The following is a 20,210-nucleotide window of genomic DNA, read 5'->3' as shown; positions in this document are numbered from 1 at the left end:
AATAGGTTACAGGGTATTTACTGAGCGCTGGAACGGGTACATGCGCGGTAATAGGGTAATTTCATCTCTAAGAACACATTGTTACCACAAGAGACACGGAGACAATTAAAAATCCTTTTCTAAAAGGTGCAACGTACAGCAAACGTATTATAAGTGAATAGGTAACGAATAGGTAACGAATAGGTACCAGGGTATTAACCGAGTGCTGGAACGGGTTCATGCGCTCTAATAGGGTCATTGCATCTCTAAGAACACATTGTTACCACCAGAGACATGAACACAATTAAAAAATGATTTATTTCAAGGTGCAACGTATACCTCGTGCATTTAAATCAAATAAGGAACGAATAAGTAACAGGGTATTATCCGAGCGCTGGAACGAGTACATATGCGCTAATTGGGGTATTTCATCTATAAAAACACATTATTACCACCAAAGATATGAACCTAATTGAAAATTATTTTCTAAAACATGCAACGTACAACAAACGTATTAAAAGCGAATAAGTAACGAATAGGTAACAGGGTATTTACTGAGCGCTGGAACGGGTACATGTGCGCTAAAAGGGTAATTTCATCTATAAAACACATTATTACCACCAGAGATATGAATTTAATTGAAAATCCTTTTCTAAAAGGTGCAACGTACAACAAACGTATTATAAGTGAAAAGGTAACGAATAGGTAACGAATAGGTAACAGGGTATTTACCGAGCGCTGGAACGGGTACATGCGCTCTAATAGGGTAATTTCATCTATAAGAACACATTGTTACCACAAGAGACATGGAGACAATTAAAAATCCTTTTCTAAAAGTTGCAACGTACAACAAACGTATTATAAGTGAATAGGTAACGAATATGTAACGAATAGGTAACAGGGTATTAACCGAGCGCTGGAACGAGTACATATGCGCTTATAGGGGTATTTCATCTATAAGAACACATTATTACCAACAGAGATATGAACCTAATTGAAAATTCTTTTCTAAAACATGCAACGTACAACAAACGTATTAAAAGCAAATAAGTAACGAATAGGTAACGAATAGGTAACAGGGCGCTTGAACGGGTACATGCGCGCTTATAGGGTCATTTCATCTCTAAGAACACATTGTTACCACCAGAGACACGGACACACTTAAAAATCCTTTTCTAAAAGTTGCAACGTACAACAAACGTATTATAAGTGAAAAGGTAACGTATAGGTAACAGGGTATCTACCGAGCGCTGGAACGGGTACATGCGCTCTAATAGGGTAATTTCATCTCTAAGAACACATTGTTACCACTAGATACACGGACACAATTGAAAATTCTTTTCTAAAACATGCAACGTACAACAAACGTATTATAAGTGAATAGGTAACGAATAGGTAACAGGGTATCTACCGAGCGCTGGAACGGGTTTATGCACTCTAATAGGGTAATTTCATCTCTAAGAACACATTTTTACCATCAGATACACGGACACAATTGAAAATTCTATTCTAAAACATGCAACGTACAACAAACGTATCATAAGTGAATAGGTAACGAATAGGTAACGAATAGGTAACGAATAGGTAACAGGGTATTTACCGAGCGTTGGAACGGATACATGCGCGCTAATAGGGTAATTTCATCTCTAAGAATACATTGTTTCCACCAGAGACACGGACACACTTAAAAATCCTTTTGTTAAAGGTGCAACGTACAACAAACGTATTATAAGTGAATAGGTAACGAATAGGTAACAGGGTATTAACCGAGCGCTTGAACAGGTACATACGCGCTAAAAGGGGCATTTTATCTTTAAGAACACATTATTACCACCAGAGACACGGACACAATAAAAAATCCTTTTCTTAAAGGTGCAACGTACAACAAACGTATTATAAGGGAAGAGGTAACGAATAGGTAACGAATAGGTAACAGGGTATTTACCGAGCGCTGGAACAGGTACGTGCGCTATAATAGGGTAATTTCATCTCTAAGAACACATTGTTACCACCAGATACACGGACACAATTGAAAATCCTTTTCTAAAACATGCAACGTACAACAAACGTATTAAAAGCGAATAAGTAACGAATAGGTAACAGGGTATTAACCGAATGCTGGAACGGGTACATGCGTTCTAATAGGGTAATTTCATCTCTTAGAACACATTGTTACCACAAGAGACATGGAGACAATTAAAAATCCTTTTCTAAAAGGTGCAACGTACAACAAACGTATTATAAGTGAATAGGTAACGAATGGGTAACAGGGTATTAACCGAGCACTGGAACGAGTACATATGCGCTTATAGGGGTATTTCATCTATAAGAATACATTATTACCACCAGAGATATGAACCTAATTGATTTTGTTTTCTAAAACATGCAACGTACAACAAACGTATTCAAAACGAATAAGTAACGAATAGGTAACGAATAGGTAACAGGGTATTAACCGAGCGCTGGAACGGGTGCATGCGCGCTAATAGGGTCATTTCAGTTCTAAGAACACATTGTTACCACCAGATACACGGACACAATTGAAAATCCTTTTCTAAAAGGTGCAACGTACAACAAACGTATTATCAGGGGATAGGTAACGAATAGGTAACGAATAGGAAACAGGGTATTTACTGAGCGCTGGAACGGGTACATGCGCTCTAATAGGGTAATTTCATCTCTAAGAACACATTGTTACCACCAGATACACGGAGACAATTAAAAATCCTTTTCTTAAAGGTGCAACGTTCAACAAACGTATTATAAGTGAATAGGTAACGAATAGGTAACGAATAGGTAACAGGGTATTAACCGAGCGCTGGAACGGGTTCATGCGCTCTAATAGGGTCATTTCATCTCTAAGAACACATTGTTACCACCAGAGACATGAACATAATTAAAAAACGATTTATTTCAAGGTGCAACGTATACCTCTGGCATTAAAAGCAAATCAGGAACGAATCAGTAACAGGGTACTATCTGAGCGCTGGAACGGGAACATACGCGCTTATAGGGGTATTTCATCTATAAGAACACATTATTACCACCAGAGATATGAACACAATTGAAAATCCTTTTGCAACGTACAACAAACTTTTTAAAAGCGAATAAGTAACGAATATTTAACAGGGTATTATCCGAGCGCTGGAACGGATACAAATGCACTTATAGAGTTATATCACCTCTAAGAGCCCAAATCTTCCACCAGAGACAACAAAACAATTGAAAATGATGTTTTAAAAGATGCAACGTAAGATACTCGTATTATAAGCGAATTATAAGCGAGTGATGGAACGAATTAAACAAGGTAATAGCATGCTCCGAAACGATGTACACCCTGCTTACATGTTTAACTCCACCACATTATGTTAGTATGTGCCTGTCCCTAGACAAGAGCCTGAAATTAAGTAGTTATCGTTTGTTTTTGTGTTACATATTTCCGTTTATTTTTTTGTATATGAAATACGACCGTCAGTTTTGTTGTTTGCATTGTATAAGGTTGTCATGTCTGGGCCTTTTTATAGGTGACTACACGGTTTGGGCTATGCTCATTGTTGAAGGCCTTACAGTGAACTATAGTTGATACTTTCTGTGTCATTTTGGTCTAATGTGGAGTGTTGTCTCATTGGCAATCATACCACATCTTCTTTTTTATGGAAGCGCTTACACGGTGATTTCATCCCGTCGAACCAAGATCCATCTTCAAACATACGTACATAAAGCAGTTAAAAGGTAGAACGTATAAAAACAAGTAAGGAACAAATGCGTAGCGAACATGAAGTAAAAGGATCAGTTGAGCACAAACACATATAAATAGGTCATAAAACCTCAAAAAATTTAGAATTATTACCATATGTAAGAGTATTAACAACTAGGTTTGTAATTGCTAGCAATAACGGATGGCACCCTTCCCCCTATTACCAGGTGAGCGGCAGCCATTTTGACAATTCCAAAGTCAAAGAGAGCATCTACAGATGTCTGGTAACATTTTTGCAAAGTTTCATTAAGTTTGAACATTTTGAAATTTTTGATATTTTTGCTGTTTCCATGGTTACGGCGGCCATTTTAAAAATTCTAACTTCAAAATCCAACTCTGCCTATGCCAGTTACCATTCCTGTAAAGTTTCATCCAGTTTACTAAAAATTCTTATATTTGAAATTTTTGACCTTTTTGCATTGTTTCCATGGTAACAAGACCTATTTTGGAAATTCCAACTCCAAATGCCACATCTTTTAATGTTGCTCATCATTACTGTGAAGTTTCATGAAGTAGTGAGCATTTTGAAATTTTTTGGAAATTCCAACTCCAAATGCCACATCTACCAATGTTGCTCATCATTACTGTGAAGTTTCATGAAGTTTTGAGCATTTTGAGAATTTTGAAAATTTTGGTGTAGTTTCCATGGCAACATAGTTGTTCCAATGATCACCAAAATCATCCAACACCTATATATAGTGGGCACCTACATTGTTTTAAAATATGATGATTCTGAGTTGAAGCCTATCCAAACAGTTCACCAAAACCCAAAAACTGATTTTTTTTCAGAATTGTGCCGTTTCCATGGTAACGACAGCCATATCAAACTATTCCATGCCATAATTAAAAAGGGAGAAGGATATAACAAATCAAATAAGTAACGAATATGTAACGAATAGGGAATAGGAAATAGGTAACGAATATGTAACGAATAGGGAATAGGAAATAGGTAACGAATAGGTAACGAATAGGGAATAGGGAATAGGTAACGAATAGGTAACGAATAGGTAACGAATAGGGAATAGGGAATAGGTAACGAATAGGCAACGAATAGGGAATAGGGAATAGGTAACGAATAGGCAACCAATAGGGAATAGGGAATAGGTAACGAATAGGGAATAGGGAATAGGTAACCAACTTGACGCCCATATGATTTATTACATTAATTTATGTTTTTTTTAAATATGGATTTTACTCAAATCATTTTTCACCAATTGTGCAATTTCTGTTTGAAAATTGCCATTCTTTAGAAACAACTACACACGTAATACTAATGACAAATGGACCCAAACTGATAAAAAAAACCATTTATTCATCAAACAAAAAGTATAAAGTATCTCCCCCGTTTAGTTTAACGCCTGAAAAAGAAAAGAAAATATTTTAGTTAGAAATTATTTACTTTCATTGGCAAACATATTTACATATCGATTCCTCACCACCACAAACGTTTTACAGCCATCTCTAACAATACAAACACAGTAGAATACGTAATTGTGTAATCGTGTGGTCTTCCTCCGATAAGACTTAATAAACTGGCAATATAATTTATGAATGTCCGAGTCATTTTAAATACGTAAAATAAGATTTGGTAACAGCAATACATTTTTTTATATCATCTTTGATATAACCAAATGAATATGTTTTAACCATTACCTAAAAATAGTAATAAATATAAATAGACGTGTATTATTACCAAATGTCATAGATCAAATATGTTACAGGCTGAGTTTTGACCTATAATGGTTTACTTTTTTAAAATTGTTATTTGGATGGAGAGTTGTCTCATTGGCACTCACATCACATTCCTAAATCTATTTGATCAGTATATGTTTTTTTATTTTGCTTATATATCTTTGATCCATTTACCCCATTTCAATTTATGATATTTTGTTGTAATGTTACACTTCTATTTCGGGTAAGGTAAAGGTTGGTGCCTATCCTTAGGCAGGAGCCTAGAGTCAATTTTCTCAAAACAGCTCACGACTAAGATGTATCGTAATTATGCTGACTTGTTCATGACTTATGATCAATCTTAATCGGAAGTTTTATTGTGAAACCGATTTCTGGTGTTCGTTTGATTGCCTTTGTTGATGTGGTTCATTAAACATAAAGTAAGAATAATACTGAACTCCCAGGAAATTCATAATTAAATGCTCCTTATTGAAAGGAAAAGTCAAAAGTTCGAACACATCAAACACACCAAACGAATGGATAATCACAATTTATATTCCTGACTAGTTAAAGGCATTTACAAATTGGTTGATTAAACTTGATTTTATAGCTAACTAACGCTCTCTTTAAAATTCCATTATCATGATCATATCGTCAAAAATCTGTGAACTTAATAATAAACGAACATGATAGGTGAAAATGTCAAAAATAAGAGGACAGCAGTAAACATAGTGTTATCATTTTATAAAGAAGTATATCAACAAAGAAAAACAAAACGGGCTATAGATAATGCACGTAAGGAGAAATGAAAGACAAGTAACCAAAAATTAAGAAAAGTATAATTACACAAAAATGACGTAATTTTCAAAGACAAAAAAGACCATATAACACGTTATTGAGATTATAAACAACGTAAGTACTAATACGTATTTTTCTTTTCTAGTTTTATAAAGATTATACCGCTGTTTTTTTTTTCTATTTGAATATTTTGACACTAGTCAATTTGGTGTCCTTTTTAGCTTGATGTTTTGTGTGAGCTAGATGCTCCGTGCTTAAAGTCCCTACTTTGACCTACAGAATTATACGATTTACAGGATTTGTAATAATATAAGCAACACGACGGGTGCCACATGTGACGCAGGATCTGCTTACCCTTCCGGAGCACCTGAGATCACAACCAACTTTTTGGGGAGTATGTGTTGCGTAGTCTTTAGTTTTCTATGTTGTGTCTTTTGTAATATAATGACTGTTAGTCTTTTTATTTTTTGATTTGAATTAAATTGTCAGGTTTTTTTTCGATCTACGAGTTGACTGTCACGCAGGTATCGTTCGGCCCTCTTTGATCTACGATTGTTTATGTTTTAAATCTGTGACTTGGATGGAGAGTTGTCTCATTAGCACTCATCCTGCATCTTTTTTTTTTATATATATATAGCGTATTTACTTTAACACTAGAGAGTAAACAGAATTTTGAGGACATTCATCTTTGTCGTCGAAAAATTATAATCTAAGTAAACAAAAAAGCTAAAAAAAAAATGAAAGTCTTTTTGAAATATGAAGTTGGTTAAAATAGATTTTATCAATGAAGTGAAAATCGAATGAAAGCAAATTACGACGTTATAGTTGTTTCTAAACTGGTGATCAAGGTGGTACCCAACACCTTCACATGAATTAATTTGGCTCCTTTAATTTTCATAAAGTTTTGACAAAGTATTTACTTGGACCCTTTGACAGGAATATAAAAATTTCAAAAAAGTTGAAAAGTTTATCAGACAAATTACACTGGTTATATAGCAGTTTGACAAACACTACTTTTGGTCAATATTCCCTATAACAACACAACCTAATTTAACGTTTAGCTGATTTTAAAGAGTTATCCCCCTGTAGTGTTAAGTACCACCTTAGTTTGGGAAACGGTATTAGCAACGTTGTACTAGAATTATCATTCTTATATTTTCATTTATAGCTTGGATAATGTTAGGTCTTTTTGACCAGGAGTTACATTGTCGTTCGATCTCATCTTGTGAATTTGATTTTTTTTTATTACAATTGAAAACCAGTCAAAAAACTACTACCGTTTTCGTAAAGAAACGGACATGTATCTATAGTTGTTAATTTCTGTGTTATTTTGGTCTATTGTGGAGAGTTGTCTCATTGTCGCATTGGTAGTTATACCACAGGGATGGAAAGGGGTATTGTAATAAAGGAAAAGCAACATTAGTATACCAATGTTGAAATAAAACATTTATCCATTTACAGAAACAAATACGGGTGTATAATAACTTTCAATGCAAAAAAGTTAAGAAATGTTCATTGAAAAATGTGTCGCTTACTTAGATTTAGGCAGAATAGGCTCCCATGTGAATGATAATTACACAATATGGTCCCTCGGAGTAGCATGTTTTATTATTACCCACAAACAAACTGTTTATTGTTTAGTGCATGTGCTTTCTAGCAAAATTCATCACAATTGAATAAATGGATACTAATGAAACTCAATACAGTTGTAAGAATGTGCAAAGATGTTCGATAAACACAGTTCTGAACAAACGTGTTACGGCGGAGATCAGTTATCTTGATATAATCAGTGCTATCCCTGATTAAAACAAAATAACAAATTAATTTGTTATGAAGCTCCTTTCTCCAAAATTCGCCTCAATCTTGGTAAATAACCTTTGTTTTGTTAATGTTATGAAATTTAAAAATAAATTTATTTCACGTATCATTGTTCATTATCATGGATACTTTCGTGGTTGCATATTTTCGGCTATACTGAGTTTTATATAACTTACTTCATCCCCTTGAGTACAATTTCCAGATGAGGAGAGGTGCTATTTCTTTCCGGATAATTGACGAAGCATGTTGCGAGAGTTTTGATTCATTAAAATAGGCGAATTGTCGGAATGAGTTTTTTTTGTGTAAGCAGGCTCACAGTTATTGAATGTCGCTTGTAAGTCTGTAAATGCTGTTGTATTAATAAATACTTTGACTTACACCATGAAAACAAAGTAATTGTTGAATGTACAAATGAACACAAAGTGGCTCCACAGTCATCGCTAATAACCGTTTGATGAATATACTGATAGAATATTTATCCAAATTACTGGCCGTCTATACCGGTATTCATTTGGCAGTAAACGTGTACAGTTTCCTGTTAATCTTTATAATTCTAACCATGCAAGTAATATTCGAGTAATATTCAAATATTACTTCCATGTTTGAACAAACTAAGTTTACTCACCCAAAAGCTGAATCTATTGATCCTGCAAAAGATAAAATATCAGGATAATACAACAAGTGAAACAGTATTCTGTTTTGTAAAAATAAGGCGATGTAAGACATATAAAAAAAAAACGACATGACAACATGTGAACGATTAAAAAAATTCAACTACCTGATTTAAAACAAAAAAATTGAATCAATTAAAAATATGACAGACAGCAACTAATGACAATAAATAATTTACAGACCCCTGATCTTACATTTAACGAAACTCTGCCCGATAGAATTATGCCTTTATCCGGCTTTTAATTACTATTGACATGATACGTACCAAGGAGCTTATCGCACAAATTACAAGCCTTTGGACACGTCTGTAGGGCATAATCCTTGGAAGGCTGGTCGGTCGCTGAACACAGGATCGACTGATAAAATGTGCTACTGCACTTTGTTTCACGATCAATGCACTCTAGCGGTGTTGTTGTTCCCAATACTGTATTTGAAAAAAACGTTCATTAATTCAATAAGAATTAGTAACAAAATAAAAAAAAAATCACCAAATTGTAAACCATACAATACACACTTACACAACCCTATTAGTTTTGGGAAAATGACAAAACATTATTGATTGCCATGTAAATAAACAAAAGTCTGTTTCCCCCTTGCCCTAAAAAAAGATATGATATTCCGAATTTGCATCATTGAAAACAATTTTTGATGTGCTTCAAATATATACATTGACATATAATGAAAGCAGTGAATCTATTTCGGCGCGTGCTGATATATAAAGCCTTTCATAGCATCTACTTTGGCAGTTAAAACTCTTGATCCATTTATAACTGATAAACTGATGCTACTTTCAATCTTTCAAATATAAATATACAATTCATTTCGTATTAGTATCTGTTCAAAAAAGGACACAGATGTTTTGTTTTTGTTTTGCGACTAAGTTTTTAAATAGTTATAATTTATGCAACGCAACTAATTTGTTGAATAATTGTATGATTACCTGTTGTCGTTTTTAAAGGTACTGGCGTTGTTGCTGAAATAAATCAAAAGAGCCAAGCTGAATTTTAAATGTTTATTACTAACATGAAATGTGTTACATATTAAGAAATAAAAATATTGTTATGCGATATTTTTATTTCGATATTTTGAGATGTCTGAAAAGAAGCAAACGCAATTTTTTTAATGCAATTGGTCGTGTTCTATAAAATACAAGAGTAATGATAAACAACTTAATTTTTAAATATATTATATGTTTAAGCACTTCAACATTAAACAAGGGATTATTTCATTTTGAAAAAAAAAGATAGACTTTGACTATGGTCATTAATTAAGTCGTTTATTTGTCCTCAATTTTATTTTGTGTGGTCAATATTTTTTCTAGACTTTTCGATTTTCGAGACCCTTTCCCTGTAATGTTGGATTGTGCTTGACCTTTCCAATTTCCCTATATTATTCATCATTTGGAAAACCAAATTTTACAATACGAGGAGACACAAGACATAACCAGGAGAACCTGCATCCATGAATAAGTACAAATTAATAAAAAAAAAAATAAAAAAAAAAAGCGCCGTCCATATTTCCTTTACTAGATAATATCCAATGTGTTGTTAACTACTTCGTTATATATCAACGTAAATGGAGAAATCTGATTGTAGGGATGAACTATTCCTTTAGAACTATTGGCTATGTTAAAAGCAACCACAATTCCAATTTAATTGAAAAAAATAAAAAAATAAATTGAAAAACTTACTTATTGCTTGTAAATAAGCTGAAAATGAAAATACGAATAACAATTATAACTGTTACCTGTATTGTTGTACTTTATTTTTGTTTTGTGTTGGTCTATTTTATCTAAGTGGTTTGTTATATTATTTCAACTGTCTACCTAAAATAATAATATCATATCCCGTTTGAAATACTAGTAGATCTACAAATATGCAGTATTAACATTGTTTTCCTCCCTCTGCGGAATTCTTACCCTTGTTTCTGTTAAGCTAGGTTCACACTGCCGATCAGATCAACTCGATCAAGCCCGATGAAGTCTAATTACGTGATCGAGAGACTGGTCTGACTCAATCGACAAGAATGTCCAGGATAGTATACTTTGCTCGTCATCAATCTGACTTTCTACACGAGAATTTTTTTGGAAGAAAATCCTGCAATTTTGGCACCGGCGGATTTTTCAAATATTAAAGTATTTGTGCAATATTATGCATTGTTAGGCTGCTGATAACTAAGTTATCTCTCTGGTAGAGTAGATATCGTGAAAGGTCGGAATAATCGAATATGTATTCAATTATTGTCGGGATGGTGTCGTGATGGCGTTATTAAGGAGTCGTGAATGGTCGAGTTAAGGTCATGTACAGTCGGATGGCGATCGGATAGAAGTCGTAAACAGACCCAATAAAGAATTTGGTTGAGCTTGGTCGTTGAATCGGATAGAAGTCGTAGCAGGTCCAATAAAGAATTTGGTTGAGCTTGGTCGTTGAAAATTGGACAATCGGGATCATCGAGTTGATCTGATCGGCAGTGTTAACCTAGCTTTACATCTAAGCAGTACGACAAAACAAAATATGTCTGCCGACCACTTCTAACCCACCAATTCAGATATACAAAAATAGAAATTTCGACAGTCGAGTTTTGTTCCTTGTCGAACTAATCTAGGGTTGTAAAAGAATATATGATGTAGAGTGGCAAGTTGATGGTGTACCTTTCCGTCAATATATTTGGTCTGTAGTAAAGTATTTATTTGGTCCAAATTTGAGACGAATTGTATACATGTACACATTCTATTATGATGTTAGTCCTGTATAACCATATGATGTAGTATCGGACCAGTGCTAGTAGTTCTCCTCTTATATGAAGTGTTTCTCTCATTATAGTATGCAACCCAGATTTGTTTTTTTTCTCAATCGATTTATATATTTTAAACAGCGGTATACTACTGTTGCCTTTATCTAGTAAAGACTACAATGAATGTAAAGTAAGTATTATCCAAATAATCATTCAGGTTAAAAAAACGTCTGTGAAATGAAATGAAGCAGGAAAATATAGGACTGTCATTGAACAAGAAGATACATATGTTCGATAGGAGTAGACATTTTGTTTGGAAAACGGTAAGAAACAGACCTAAAAAATAATTGATTTAAGAATTTTTTAGTGTTGCACCTGAAAGTCTTTTAAAGATATTTAAGTAAAATCCACAATCAATTGTTCCATATTCTTGTTAATGTTATCGATCATTACATACCTACATACTTACCGTAATATTCATCACATCGATTACAGGACATTGGACACGTAGCAATTGCATAGTCTAAATTGATGGGGTCCAAGTTTGAACACAGGATACTTGTGAAGAGGTGATCAATACATTTGGGGCTCTGGTCAGAACATGTAGGCTGTGCTGTGGTTACTGAAGTAAAATTAAAAAAAATGAAGAAAAAAAATGTCATATTTTTTTATGAGCCATTTACATTGGAGACCAACCCAAGCAGGGTATTAATGTTTGTGTCATACAACTATATGTTGGCATGATACCGGTTATGTTCTTCAAACGTTTTTTATAATGGTTTGAGACTAAACCCTTAACAGGAGGGGTTGTGCTCGATTTTCATATGACGAATAATTTGTTTCCATTCAGTTCATATGGTCTGGAGCTGGCATATAAGTCACTGTTTGGAGTCCTTTGTTAATTGATGTATCATTGTCATTTTGTGTCTTTTTTTCTGCTACTTTTTCTAACATTAGACTCTGAACTTGACTGTGCGTATTGCTGTGTTTGTTATTCTACATTCTGCATTAGCTAGAGGTATAAGCAAGGGTAAAGATTTCACAAAACACGTTTAACCCCACCGCATTATAAGCACCTGTGTCAAGTCAAGGGGCAGCTGAAGCCCGCTTCCAAGTGCGGAATTTTCTCTATTTTGCTCTTTGTTCGGTTTGTTGTCTCTTTGACGCATTCTCAATTTTGTTTTAAACAATATGTACAGCGTACCAAATCAACACATCATTATTCAAAATGTCAAAAAAATAGTAAAAGTTATCTGTTAAAATCGAGTAGAGTAAACTGTTAAGTTGCAGTGTGATATCTTGTATGTTATTATAAGATTAGACATATGTATTCAGAATTTTTCTTAAAATACACGTTCAGATAAATTTGGCATACTTTCAAATTTCCTACAAATAAATTAACAACATAAGTTATGAATAAAATTGAGAATGGAAATGGGAAATGTGTCAAAGAGACAACAACCCGACCAAATAAAAAACAACAGCAGAAGGTCACCAACAGGTCTTCAATGTAGCGAGAAATTCCCGCACCCGGAGGCGTCCTTCAGCTGGCCCCTAAACAAATATATAATAGTCCAGTGATAATGAATTCTTCACATTTATGATATCCAACTCTATTCGAACTCATTTTTATTTTATTTAGACAATTATTTTACAGATACATGGTACCGGTTGATAATATTAGGGATTTTTACGATTTATTAATAAATCGTGATAAAATTAGGTTTCTTTAGTTTAAAGGAGATATATTGAATGAAATACTTTCTGTAAATAATGTCATTATTCAATATGAAAATACCTTGAGTATTTGACAGTTTTGTTGACGCAGGGGTTAGTGGAGTTGTTTTAGCCATTGTAGTTGTTGTAGTTGGAGCAGTTGTTGTAGTAGGTGAAGTAGTTTTAGTCGGCATTGTTGTTGTTGTTGGTGATATTGTAGTGGTTGGCGTTGTTGTCGTCGTCGGTGCAGTTGTTGTTGTCGTAGCAGTTGTTGTGGTCGGTGTTGTAGTTGTAGTCGGTGTAGTAGTTGTCGTCAGTATTGTTGTTGTAGTCGGTGTTGTCGTCGTCGTCGTGGTAGTTGCTGTAGCTGCTGTAGTTGGTAAAGTTGTTGTAGTCGGTGAGCTTGTTGTGGTTGGTGTAGCTGTGGTTGGTGACTTTGTTGTTGTCGCAGTAGTTGGTAAAGCTTTTGTAGCCAGCGTAGTAAGCATTTCTAAAAAATCAAATTCATTTTAAACATTTATTGCAGGTATGAAATGTTTTCATTTTTTTGTTGACAATTTCCATTCAAAATAATATATGATATATTCTATAAAGAAAGCTTTCATATATATAGATACCGTAAATCCGATGACAAACAAGTAAACGCTTAAGTAAAACCAAGTGGAATTGCATGAACTCCAAAGCCATTTCTGCTTAAAAAACAAAAACCTGGCATATTGGGCTACAATTTTCGATTCAAGTTATTTTTCTAAACAACAGTCATACAGGAAAATATCTATACTTTCTAAACATTTTTTTCTGTGTTTTAATAAAGTTGTGTTGACATAAAAGTAATATATTATTTTACGCTTTGTTTGAATCAGCATTGGTTGTTGCATGCGAAGAACGGTTCTAAATCTGAGGAGCAAAAGTGGCAAATATCTCCCTGAATACCAAGTTATATTAGAAAAATATAGGATATGTGTTATCCATGATCGACGAAACAAAATAAGTACATGAACTAAGTTTATTTTTACCATTCGTTGTTACAACTGCGACAGTTTGTGGAGATAAAGTAGTTAGCTGCGCTGCAAAAAAGTAAGAAAAACATTGAATTATGTTTGTACTGTTTCATTTTAAAATTGATATTTAGGAAAACCTGCTGAATTTTCTTTGATTAATAATGCATAATTAATTAATCGGCTATCATCTGCTCTTTGGTCGGATTGTTGTCTCTTTGGCATATTCCCGATTTCCATTCTCTATTCTGATAAGGCAATATAAATACTCCACATGAAATATTGATTTCTTGCATAAAGTATAAAAACATAATAAAATCAAATTCTTTGATTATAATAAGTCATATAAACGTTTGAAATTAGTTTCAGTGCGCACGGCTTGTGTTTCTATACCAACCTTCATCAAGTACACTGTAGATCAGTTTATTGAGAAGCATAAATAGTATTATATGCTGATGAGCAACAAAACCATAATAACCCAAAAAGTCAAGCCAAAACCGTCGAGGTTAACCTTGTACTTGTTTGGCTTTATAAATATTTTGATATGAGTCTTATATAGACGAAACGCGCGTCTGGCGTACTAAATTATAATCCTGGTACCTTTGATAACTATTAACAATGTCTGAGGAAGTTGCATTCATAGTTCCTATACAGTTGCCTGATTGATAAACGTCTCATTGGAAGCATTACAGTAACAACGTTATGAAAATGGGTGGATTATATTCGATTGACGAAAACACAAAGAAGCTTGACGTAATTCACACTCTTTCGCCTTTCTTTTACATTGAAATCCAACCACATTGATACATTCTTTTATAGTTTCATCCCGAACACATTTTTAAAATGAAGTGCTTCCGCATTATATACTAAATAGGCTTTGGTCAACAAGTTTACTCTCTAGAAATAACAAAAACAAAAACACTAACAAAAAAGAAGAAAAAAAACCCAAACAAACCCTACAAAATAAACCATTCAATTCTCAAGTAATGTCCTTATTTACCTACCAAAATATTCATCACAACGATTACATGTTTTCGGACATGTGGAAATGGCCAGTGAAATACTTGAAGGATCTTTTGAAGCACATAATATTTGTTGGTAAAAACTGCTGTTACATCTCACATCAAAGTCAACACATACTGGCTGTGTAGGTTTTTCTTAAAATACAAAAAAACACCCACAACACTGAAAATTAACATACGAAGTCAATGTACTGTGTTATGTATTAAGATTAGTTTGTATGTCAAATAAGAAAGCTCATGACAGCTGAATTTAAGGATTTAAAATTTCAAGAAATATATTTTTCAAGTTGATTGTGTTGCTTTCAAAAAGTACAACGAAGTAAATGGGATAGTCAAAACAACAGATTTTAAAATGGAAAAGTAAACTGCCTTGGCTTATCCTGCAAGCAAAGAAGTATATAAGTTTACTCCATACATATATGATGCTTGATAAAAACAGAAAGTTTTCAATGAAAAAAAGGACTTCTATTTTTACATAGTTTAGCGCGAAACCGACTTGATTTCCATGAATGCGAGTCTTCATGTAAAATTCTATGTGTGCAATCTAATATTTCAAGTTTTTGATAAATGCGATTAATATAGTCATAAAACTTTCAGTGAGAAGACATATTTGTAAAACTAAAGAATTATTGTATCTTTTTTTATATTCTTCCTCGTGTGCTCGAGCATAAAATCTGCATAGAACAAATAAATAAACAAGTCGGCGAGAAGAAGAACAAAACATTCACGTATCTTTTGTTCGCATATACAATTAGAGTTAATTAGGCTCGAATGATAATAAGTTATAAAGGGGCATTACAATCTGAATATACCAATGCAAAAGGTATGAACATGTTGAGGAAGAAAATATTTTGAAAGTATGTTAATAATTTTCTATTCATTTTGATATGAAAATTAATTTGGTAAAACACTTAGAAAAATGATGATCTCGCAAAAAGTTTGAATAAAGGTCACTTGTAAATTTCTTCTTTTATGTTACCTGAAAAAAATGTTGTTAATTCAGTGGTTGGAGTGCTCGTCCCAAGAGTGGTGGTCAAGGAATCTACAAATTCAAAACACAAATTATAATTGATATTATACGAAAAATCAACAAGTGTGATGACATTTGTTAAAATAAAATAAAATCTAGTCAATCATATCTTAATATCTTATGTATGTCGATTAACACTTACATAGCCTTGCCATGCATGCTGGATCTTCACAGAAACATTTACCCCTAGTAGGGAAATAAAATCCACATTTAGAATCAACTGTATGACCTTGCTGAAATGATAAGGAAACATAATAATAATGTTTTTTCTGTGTTATTATTTTATCTTCTTTGCAACAGCATTCATATTTCAATATGTTTAGTTGTACATATATTGAAAAAAGGTCCATTTTATCGAAATATTAGCAGTTCAAGATTAATAAACTATTAAAAAAATAAATGGCAAGGATTATAATATGTAAGAAACCACTTCATTTCCAAAAAAAATTGCATTTGAAATTGTGACCTGTAATATACATCCTTGCCATTTGGTCGGTTGTGGAAACTCGTCACATTGAAAAACATACCAAATCTTTATTGAACTTTTTAAGGATATTCAATTTTGCAGAGAAAAAAACCAGTTCGATTTTGCTTTATATCTAGTACTTACACGATGAGGTTCCTCACAACTACTGTTAGCTATATACGAATCTTTAAAATCAAGTTTGCAAACCTAAAACATTTAATAAAATACTGAAGAGAAAGATAATGGACATTAAAAATGCAGTCATTTGTCAACTCCAGGTAAGGAATGACATAGGTGTATAATGAAATAGTCTAAACAGATGAAAGTTACCAATGTTTGAAAAGTACTAAAAAGTAAAATCACAAAAATACTGAAATTAGAGGAAAATCAATTCGGAAAGTCCATAATCACATGGCAAAATCATATAACAATTCGCATCAAAAACGAATGGACAAGAACTGTCATATTCCTGACTTGGTACAGGCATTTTCAAACGTAGAAGATGGTGGATTAAAAAATATACAACGTCAAAATTATGAAGTATTTCCCGATTGTTATAAGATGGATTTGAAGTTAACATCTATCTCAGAAATAGAAGCAACTACGGTCAGCTGTCCTGTGGAAAATTCTCAAACACAACTTTAAGCTTTCTGTGGGAATTCAGATTAAGATTACAATTCTTATTTGCTTTTTTTTTACAAAGCTTAGTAAAAAGAACAAATAGGAAACCATGAAATTAAACTAAAGCATTTACTAAGAATAACATTTTAAAATTTGTAATCACAATACTATGTAATCCTCATTGATACTGAATACGGTGGAACTTCACCAAATTCTCTGCAGTTATCTTTGAATTATCGTATCAATACATATAAGAAATTAATTTACCTCTGCCCCACGACATAGTTCTTTAAAGCAGTTGAAAGATGTGACCGTTGGCACTGAAATACAAGTATACATATTTTTTTTGAATGTTGTACCCTGCTACTTTTGCATAGGTACTTTTTCTGTACTAAACATATGAAGTACTGGAGATTTACTTTTAATATTTAGTACTATTTGTTTACTCTAAAATTATTGTAATATTTAAGTACCTTTATTTTAAAGTACTTTATTTGTACTAAAATTTTTAGTACAAAAATAATACCAACAGTAATCAAAATATTCCATGTTTAAAAATCATAGCTTTAAGAGATTTGAAATAGACAAACTTTCAAAATACTGTTGAACCCAAAATCTAGTACTTAAATTTCAAGTACAAATAAAGTACTGTAAAATACAGATACCTAATCATTACAATAGTTTTAAAGGAACAAAATAGTACTGAATATTAAAATGAGACGTCCAGTACTACAGATTTTTGGTACAGACATAGTACCTATGCAAAAGTAGCTGTGTAGAATACTTTAACCTACGCAATAGTTTGATAAATAGTATTTCACAACCAAGTTTTAACATTAATATCTTTCATAGGTCTAAAAAAAAATTGTTGATACACATATTAATAATGGTTGTTGTTAAAGAGTTACAACTATGCAACTCAGCGATTACATAATCAAAACCTAACCAAGTGTATCAAAATAAAATTCGGATTCGAAATAAACACATCATAGACACCAGGACTAAATTTTGTATATACGTCAGACGCGTGTTTCGTCAACAAAAGACTCATCAGTGACGCTCGATTCCAAAAGAGTAAAAAAGGCGTCGAAGGCATTCTTAGAACGAATAAAGTAAGTACATTTTGTGAAGGATACCCCCCCCCCCCCTTCCCCCAAGATTTTTGAAATATGATATGCATATTTGTTTTTTGCGGGTTTAAAAAAGTTTTGTTTACCTTCTGGAATTTCGTAAGTACAATATCAAAACTTCAAAAGTCATCAATAAAATCAATATAAAAAATGCACCAAACTCAATATTGTTAAATTTTCGTACGACTTAAACATAGTTACATGAATTACAATATTATATAGTACCGTATTATTTTTTTCTAAGCTATTATATTTCGAAAATACAAAAACATAGCGAACTATATCTATTGATAAAGAAAACAATATGAATCAAGTTTGTATATATCTAAATTTATACTGTAGTTGTTCGTTTATTTCATTGCTTCAAGATTTTACAACTATTCTGACGAAAAAAGTTTCTTGATAACTAAAATAACAATTTTTAAAACTTACCAAAAATTAGAAGAGTAAAATAAAAACTTATGAAGTTAGCCATTCTATATTTATATTGATACAATAAGGTCATGTAAAGATAAGAAAATTAAATATTTCTTATGTAAACGTGACTTATATTATCTTGACCACCACGGGGGTTACTTAGGAATTCATACTAATAACTAGTAAATAATCAAGACTTCTCTCGTTTGTCAATAAGACAAACGTAGTCCATCTGGTCACTCGTTTTACTGACTACAAAGTCACGTCAATTAAATTCGACGGAATTTGGAAGGAAATTGTCAAACAAGAAGTGCCCTCGATAAACCTTTACGAGGTATATGTATATACCTGTTGATATGCAGTATTTCCGTCCCTTACGTACAAATCCTCTATATTATGTAACAGTACAAATTGATAGCCGTTGTATCTGACCTTCTATGTAGAAATCTTATAAAGGAAATTTATTGGCAATACTGCAGAGACAAACACACAAACAAACAAATGATCATAAATATAAAGCTGTGATTTTTCTTGATAGAGGGTTGCTGATCACAAGGAAGCTATAAGCCAAGAGTTCCAAATTGTGAAGTTGAAATCATCATTTCGTAAATTTTACGGACGCCATCACGAGTTGGTTGACCGTTATGGAATAACCGTTTCACAAATGATATCGGATATGTTCCTTACGTCGTAACTACAATCGCCTTCCCTTTTATAAATGTGACCTACCGAATTAGACTATTTACCATGATTTTTTATCACATAAGGAACGTGACGGGTGCTACATGTGGAGCAGGATCTGCTTACACGTCCGGAGCACCTGAGATCACCCCTAGTTTTTAGTGGGTTTTGTGTTGTGATTATTCTTTAGTTTTTTATGTTGTGTCATGTGTATTATTGTTTGTAAGTTTGTCTTTTTCATTTTTAGCCTGAGCGTTGTGAGTTTATTTTCGATAATGAGTTTGTCCCCGAGGGTATCACCAGCCATGTAGTCAGCACTTCGGTGTTGACATGAATATCAATTATATGGTCATTTTTATAAATTTTCTGTTTACAAAACTTTGAATTTTTCGAAAAAACTAAGGATTTTCTTACCCCAGGAGTAGATTACCTTAGCCATATTTGGCACAACTTTTTGGAATTTTGGATCCTCAATGCTCTTCAACTTTGTATTTATTTGGCTTTTTAACATTTTTGATCTGAGCGTCACTGATGAGTCTTATGTAGACGAAACGCGCGACTGGCGTATAAAATTATAATCCTGGTACTTTTGATAACTATTTACACCACTGGGTCGATGCCACTGCTGGTGGACGTTTCGTCCCCGAGGGTATCACCAGCCCAGTAGTCAGCACTTCGGTGTTGACATGAATATCAATTAT

At 33.1% G+C, this 20,210-nt stretch overlaps 1 protein-coding gene across 1 annotated transcript; it reads right to left on the bottom strand.

Annotated features, from left to right (window-relative positions):
• Positions 1-5,036: 5,036 nt before the first annotated feature.
• LOC134705497 (salivary glue protein Sgs-3-like) lies at positions 5,037-18,942 on the bottom strand. The gene is made up of 14 exons (XM_063564217.1): positions 18,844-18,942; positions 17,549-17,601; positions 16,805-16,867; positions 16,337-16,427; positions 16,144-16,206; positions 15,147-15,299; positions 14,161-14,211; positions 13,227-13,634; positions 11,898-12,050; positions 10,386-10,403; positions 9,636-9,668; positions 8,961-9,119; positions 8,649-8,670; positions 5,037-5,094 (listed from the first exon to the last, which is right to left on the bottom strand). Exons 1-14 carry the CDS (start codon positions 18,914-18,916, stop codon positions 5,088-5,090), a joined length of 1,347 nt encoding a protein of 448 aa, XP_063420287.1. The 5' UTR covers positions 18,917-18,942; the 3' UTR covers positions 5,037-5,087.
• Positions 18,943-20,210: the final 1,268 nt, after the last annotated feature.

The sequence above is a fragment of the Mytilus trossulus genome, chromosome 2 (genome assembly GCF_036588685.1).
Source record: "Mytilus trossulus isolate FHL-02 chromosome 2, PNRI_Mtr1.1.1.hap1, whole genome shotgun sequence".
Taxonomy (NCBI): Eukaryota; Metazoa; Mollusca; class Bivalvia; order Mytilida; family Mytilidae; genus Mytilus; species Mytilus trossulus.
The sequence above is the reverse complement of the archived record's forward strand: the minus strand, read 5'-3'. Positions and strand labels throughout refer to the sequence as shown.

Coding starts and splice junctions, on each gene's coding strand:
- LOC134705497 (XM_063564217.1), bottom strand. CDS start 18,916: ATGACCTTATTGTATCAATATAAATATAGAATGGCTAACTTCATAAGT. Junction 16,868..17,548: donor AACTATGTCGTGGGGCAGAG/GTAAATTAATTT, acceptor TAAATGTTTTAG/GTTTGCAAACTTGATTTTAA. Junction 14,212..15,146: donor TCGTTGTGATGAATATTTTG/GTAGGTAAATAA, acceptor ACTTTTTTGCAG/CGCAGCTAACTACTTTATCT.